This window comes from Labrus mixtus, chromosome 17 (assembly GCF_963584025.1).
Source record: "Labrus mixtus chromosome 17, fLabMix1.1, whole genome shotgun sequence".
NCBI classification, from domain to species: domain Eukaryota; kingdom Metazoa; phylum Chordata; class Actinopteri; order Labriformes; family Labridae; genus Labrus; species Labrus mixtus.
Genome location: NC_083628.1, coordinates 2,208,668 through 2,215,688, shown reverse-complemented (window position 1 = coordinate 2,215,688; position 7,021 = coordinate 2,208,668). Strand labels below are relative to the sequence as shown.

At 42.6% G+C, this 7,021-nt stretch overlaps 1 protein-coding gene across 1 annotated transcript; it reads right to left on the bottom strand.

Moving 5' to 3' along the window:
• Positions 1–272: 272 nt before the first annotated feature.
• LOC132992345 (probable global transcription activator SNF2L2) lies at positions 273–6,072 on the bottom strand. The gene is made up of 6 exons (XM_061061593.1): positions 5,684–6,072; positions 3,665–3,894; positions 3,275–3,380; positions 2,364–2,465; positions 1,980–2,124; positions 273–1,203 (listed from the first exon to the last, which is right to left on the bottom strand). Exons 1-6 carry the CDS (start codon positions 5,777–5,779, stop codon positions 1,067–1,069), a joined length of 816 nt encoding a protein of 271 aa, XP_060917576.1. The 5' UTR covers positions 5,780–6,072; the 3' UTR covers positions 273–1,066.
• Positions 6,073–7,021: the final 949 nt, after the last annotated feature.

The following is a 7,021-nucleotide window of genomic DNA, read 5'->3' as shown; positions in this document are numbered from 1 at the left end:
ACCTGGGGGAGGGGCTACTGCCCTTTGTGATGTCATGAAGGGAAAATCTCCAAACGGCCTGTTTGAGCACACATTTTCTGAAAAGTGGAGTAAGCAGAAGACAGAGAGGATGGACTTTTCTCATCATTGGGGAGTTTGTAGACAGACTAGAGACACATATGAGTGTAAGAACAACATGGTGAAGTGTGTTTTGCAAAATATTTGACATTTAAATACGCCCACAACAGCTACTACTTCAATAAATATCTTTAAAAAAAATAACAAAGCAGTGCAACCTTTGGGTAAAATTTATTTCCCAGGTGTTTAAGTAATACATGTTTCAAGGGATTGTCTCAACAACGACGTCTTCCAACCTCCCAAAACAACCAGGAGAGTAAATGAAAAGACTTTTTCTTTTTTACTTACTTTTCACACAAACTGTACAATATGTGAATATACTGTAGCACAAGGGATAAAAATGTTCAACTGGAGTACCCTTAATCAGACCCAAACTTACTCCATCAAGTATCAAAAACAGGCAAAAGTACTGCTGTTGGTACTAAAACAAGTCTTTGACTGCATACTTCAACTTTTATCAAAGACGTATCATCTCTTAAATGAAACTACAGATTTTTTTTAGTCTTCATTTCTTGTTATTTTCTTCAAAAAACAAAAGACTTTCTCGTGTGCTTCAAATCTCCAGCCCCTGACTCATCAACGTCATCATCAGCTCCAAGAGAAATATACATGCTCCAAGACGAATGAAGGCATTTCATACAATCAAATGTATGGATTAAAAACAGTCAGTGAGTGAAACCAGGGATTTGACAGAATATTTGCAGAAGCGACCACAGGGACTAAGGCAGGTAAAAAGTCCACAATATGCAGCAAGACATGTTGGAGTGGCGTGAGTCATCTATAAAAATGGATCCATTTTGGACCTTTCTTTGAGGGGTTTTGTGTATTTTCTTTTTCAATGACCCTTCTTTATCTTAGAAAATGACGGAGCTGTTGAAATGGAAGAGGAAGAGAACAGATATGAACCGGAGTACAAAAACAAAAACAAAAACACAGAAAGCCTCTCAGTTCAACCTTCATCTTTAGTGGTTTTATCCTCTAGATCGTCGTCGCTGTCTAAATGACGATGGGGCCTTTTCTCTGTGACGTTTCTGCTACTCTCCTCCTGATCGTCCTTCTTCTGCTGGACTGGTGGTAATGGTTTCACTGGTTTCAAGAGGAAAAAAAGGATCAATAATAACATTAATAATTATTAAAAAAGGAATGATTTTAGGTATGAGAAACTTAAAAAAAAAAAGGGTTTACAAAGTGCCTGAAAACAAGCAAAAGAAGCAAAAAACAAAAACATGACCGAGACCAAAAGGACTTTAAAGGTGACATTTCCTCCTCTTCTTCAGTGTAAATAAATCTCAGAGCTCCTCAAAACATGTGTGTGAAGTTTCTTGTTCTAAATACACTCTGATCCTGTATTTGATCATGTCTATAAACCCCTCTATTTCAGCCCTGCTCAGAACAGGCTGTTTCTGTGTCTGTACCTTTAAATATGTAAATGAGCTGTGTCTGACCACGCCCCCTCTCTGGAAGGGCTTTGGGTGTACTTGGTGCTTTCTCTCTCCATGTCCTATTGTTTACGGTGAGAAGGCAGACTCAGAGGGCAGAACAAACACCTAGCTGTGGGAGTGTCACCCACCTGGGGGAGGGGCTACTGCCCTTTGTGATGTCATGAAGGGAAAATCCCCAAACGGCCTGTTTGAGCACACATTTTCTGAAAAGTGGAGCAGGTATAAGACGGAGAGGATGGACTTTTCTCATGATTGGGGGGTTTTTAGACGGACTAGAGACACATGTTAGAGTTAGAAAAACTTTAAAAAAAGGTAAAGTGAAACAGCAATGAAAAGAGATAAAGCAATTAAGATAGATAAAAAACGCCATTCAAGCTTTCTAACCAAATAAAAGCCGGATGTTTCTGTTTCAAAACTCACCTGCTGACGAAAGAAATTGGTCTTCAGCTCCGGCGCCGTTATCGCTGTGACCGCCGCTGACATTTCCTTTCTGTCCCTCGTCGGTGACGATTCTCTGCCTCGCACTCTCAAACACAGACTTAATGACGATTGAATCCTCATAGATCTACAGAGGTCAACAGAGACCACACACACACACACACACACACACACACACACACACACACACACACACACACACACACACACACACACACACACACACACACACACACACACACACACACACACACACACCAAGCAAGGACAAGCTTTGAGTCCAAATACATCAAATAAAATTCAAATAGAATGAAGACTGAAAAGCACTTTTGTTGCCGTCCAATGAAAGAACTTGTCAGGGTTCACCTGAGATCCCTCCAGGTTGTAGGTCTGCGCGTTGTGACAAAGGAGGAAAATATCCTTCTCCAGATCGCCCACACTTCTGTACTTGTGATTGCGAACACGTTCCTGTGAAGCAGATGGTTAGTATGAAAGACCTCAAAGTGTGACCGTGGCGAGTAATGAAAGAAAAATAAAAAGTAGATGACCCTAAACACGATTACAAGAGTGTTTGGGTCATCTACTTTTTAAAGAGAGTTCAACATTTTGAGGAAAGTTGAATTAAGTTAAGAGATGCTACGTTTAGCTTCTTAGCATCTCTACAGTGTTACAGTTGTGTCACCTGACAATAATGCTTTCTTCTTTTGTTATTTCATGATTGTGAGCAAAACCTGCTCAGGTGTACTACAGCCACCGCCTGGCACACAACACTCAGGGGGCGTAGAAGTTGGTGGGACTGTTTGGTATCAAAAAGTATGGAAGGAGAAGCATTTCGTCGACCTTAATTTATAATAAATAATAATAATAATAATAATAATCTTTATTTATAGAGCACTTTTAAAAAACAAGTTACAAACTGCTTTACAAGGACAAAAACAGGCAGGTCATAGAATAATAAACAAGGCAAGATTAAGGAATAAAAATCACTTTAAGATATAAAATCTGTAAAATGCATTCAATTCTTTTAAAGGAATTCTAAAAAGTGAAAATAGTAACAATTTAAAGCGCTGAAAAAGGTCATTTGTGTTATTTAGGAGTGGTTATAGCGATATCTCAGGGTTATCTGAGGATGTGGGGGAGGGGCCCAGGGACAAAGATCCCGACCCATCTGCACTGACGTCTGTCTGTGAGTGTGTGAGTGTGTGAGTGTGTGAGTGTGTGAGTGTGTGAGTGTGTGAGTGTGTGAGTGTGTGAGTGTGTGTTCAGCGACACGTTACCCTGATCCTCCTGAAGTCCACAGGTTTCCGGATCAGCTCGTAGTACTCGGGTACCTCCTTCTTGGAGGGAAGCTGCACAAAGCCCTTACTGATCTGTCGACCCACGCTGAAAACACAGGTCAGGTTTATCACTCAGCATCATGTTATCACTGCTTCAGAAAAAATGATTTGACATTCATGGAAAGCCCAAGAGCGGACCATGAAGATCAAAACACACAATCTGTCTTTTAGAGTCGAGGATTCATGTCTGTTCCTTTTTTTGATTGACAGCTCCTGCAGCGCCGCGTGAACCAGATTATCAGAGTACAGGAGGAACAGTGAGAGGAAACATTTGCACTTCCTGTTGCTGCATGAGCACAGAGAACAAGTGATTGAGCAACCCCCCCTTACCCGTCCTTGTAGTTGATGACCATATCGACCAGTGTGCTCAGTGTTCTGGTGAGCTCAGGTGGATTTGGAGGCAGCTTCTCAGCCGGCGGGCGTCCTCGCTTCCTCTTCACCTTTTCACCCGTCTCCTGCGTGCCCCGCAGCTCTTTCTCCCCGGGCTGATCGCTTTTACGCTTTTTCAGACCGATGTCCTCTTCCATCTCCTCCAGGGAACCGTTCTCTCGGGACTCGGGCTGCAGGTAGGGGACAGCAAAAACAAAAAAGTCTGAGGAAATGAGGAAATGAGGAAATGAGGAAATGAGAGGTCGAGTAAGTAGTGTGAACATGAAGCTCGCCTACTCTGTTTTTGTTGTTCAGGTAATAACTCAAGATTTCAAAGCAAGGATCGCAAGAGCTGAGGAATGTGTTGAAAGACAAATTGTTACAGATGTGATCTTTTCTCCTTCATTTGAACATTTAGTTTAAACTTGTTTTGTCACTTTGGAGGCTCAGAAACGGCTTCATGCTGAATTTTTAACATTCATTTTCCTGCAAAGACTGAAACCTAAAGCACTCCAGATGGCACGCTTCACATCTAAAACCCTCTAATAAAGCCAATCAGTAGCGGTATTTATAATTTCTGGAGCACTCAGAATGTAGAAGTATTGTTTTTGTATTCAAATAAAAGACGGGTCATGATATCATCATCATAATTTGCATGAACGGAGCGACCCCCACTGCCTGTGCTGCCTCTGCAAAATAGGACAGATTATTTGATCTGGAGGCTTAGATGTTGGATGATAATCGAAGGATCAGATTGAGATATGAATATAAGAGGAGAAGCCACGTCTTATAACGCTAATAATGCATTAAATATTAAACCCGTATTTCACTGTCTCCTCACAAAAAGAAAAAACGAGACGGAAACATAATCTGCCGCATCTAACGCAGGATGCTTTGATGCATCCTGCGTTATTTTTCGACCATTTCATTGCTTCATTTTCTAACTGTTGTCTTGCTGCAAACCGCTGTGTTCTCCACAAAGGCAATTAGAGGCCAGAAACATGAGTATGCATGCAGCAAGAGCAGCTCTAGCAGCAGCAGCAGCATCCCCGTCTGGAGAGAGGAGGGAGGGAGGGAGGAAACAGAAAAAGGCAGGCTGTCCAATCCGAGCAGAATGTTGATGCATCAATCACACAGGCTCATACAGTACACACACAGCAGCATTCAAATCATCTAATAAATTGAGCATGCGCTTGTAGAACAAAAAAAAGTGTTTCTCAAGGACGGAGATGAATGCATGCGGAAAAAATGTAATTTTTTGCACACATTTTGTGAAGGGATCGTGCAGCAGCATAACTGAAAAACAATAATAATGCAAATAAGAATGAAGGTGACTGTGACACTCACACACAAACACACACACACACACATAGAAGGAATTGCTGTAGCTGCAAAACCAAAAGACATGGCAGATTATTTAACAGAGAGGAGGCAACAATAGGAATCCTGCTCTTCATCACTCGGCTCAAAATGTGAGCTTTGAAAGCCCCGCTGCACTCTCTCTCTCTAAAGGGGGGGCTGCAAATGGCTCCAGAGGAATAACTGGAGGGATATATAGAGGGTAATCCTCAAAGATGTAAAAAAAAAAACCCGCAGCTGTGAGGCTTGTCCGAACTGTCTGTGCATGAATGTGTGTGAGAGAGAGAGAGGAGGCTGCTGTCAGCGTGTGCATGTGATGCTCCATGCCTGTTCCTTTTTTCTCTCCTTAACAAGCCTGCCTCTTCCCCCCCTGACTAATCTGGCAAAGATTCCCTCTCATCTGTTACAACACACACCTACACACTCCCTCTTCCTCTCCCCCCCCCTCTCTCTCTGCTCACACACACACACACACATATAAACTCACAGACACTCTCTTCCCAGAGCGCACACACACACACACACACATTTTATCCATCTCTTCCTCTCTTTCCCATGCGATGTAGCCCTGGCTGAATCCTTAAAAAAAAAAAAAAAGAGGACATGGAGGAGGATATTTACCTGAGTGCAATCTGCAGGCTGGTTATCAGGATCGGCTGCAGCTGTGGGGGAGAGAATTAGCAAGCCAGCATAGCGGCGAGCTGCTAGTCTCTTCATCAGCTGATCACTCAGAAGCGGAGAGCCCAGAAGGGGGGAGAATAAAAAGCGCTATGTTTTCATATACAAATCAATGGGCAGAGGGAGAATAGAAATGCCATACCCATCTCCTGTCCGCAGCTCTCCGAAGTCTTTTTCCTGACTCTGGAAGGCCCCGAGCTTGTCTCCCTCTGCATGTTTTTAATATCGACCGCTGCCAGACTTGCTTTTTTCTCTCTCTTCCTACCCCGCTGTTAAAGTTATCGGGTCCATTTTTGATTTTTTTTTTTTTTTTTTTTTCTGATGTTGCATTTCAGAAAAGGGGGACGTACCATTTTTTTCTTTTTTTCATGTCAACCAATGCAGTAATGGTAGAAACATGAGTCCAGCCTGCCTGCAGCAAACACAGTCATGTCTGGGTCATACAGTGTGTGGGCATGTGAGGGGAGCGAGCGGGGTCATTCTTCCCTCGCACACGTCATCAAATCCTTCCGAAAGCTTAAAGAAAGCGACTTATTCCCCTTATTATTAAATATCCAGTATCAAACCCCGTTCACTTACTGGATCTTTTATGTCTTGACTGTACAATCAGAATGGTTCGTGTTTTGTGTGTTTTAATGTGAACCAGAAACAATGAACGCAACATGCTGTGCTGCCAAAGTTTTTCTTTCCTCCCACCACACACTGAAGTCTGACAAACAAGTTAATCACTTGCATGTTTACACTAGTAGAGGTTGGCATCTGCAACATTAAAGGGGGACATGAAGGCTATGTGTGTACACCATAGACTGTGTATAACATTGCCTATATATTTACATTTTCATATATTACACACGTGACATTCAATCCCCCCTATCTAGATTACACTTATCATAACTTATTATTTTCAAATCTATATTTTTTCAGTGACAAAATTCCCTTTTTTGTGTCCGGCAGGCCCAGTAGCGATTATAGTCTGTTGGGGCCCTTGGCAAAAATCAATTGGGGGGGCCCTCATGCCTGCCAGTGTCCCGCTGCTTAACCCTCATCCTCATGTTTCCTGTACTTTTACTTTCATTGACATACTTTGGTTTTAACTTTTCACAGCAGTCAGCGAGAGTGTTTGTGTTGTCAGTCGGGTGGTGCCCTCTTAGGGAGGTTTCCTGTCGTTGCAAAATTTGCACCTTTTAGGCCGCTGCTTTGGTTTAAGTTTGTGAGCTCTCTGGGGCCCCCTACTGGTCTGGGGCCCCCGAGCAGTTGCCTTCTTTGCCTGTTGAAAAGCAG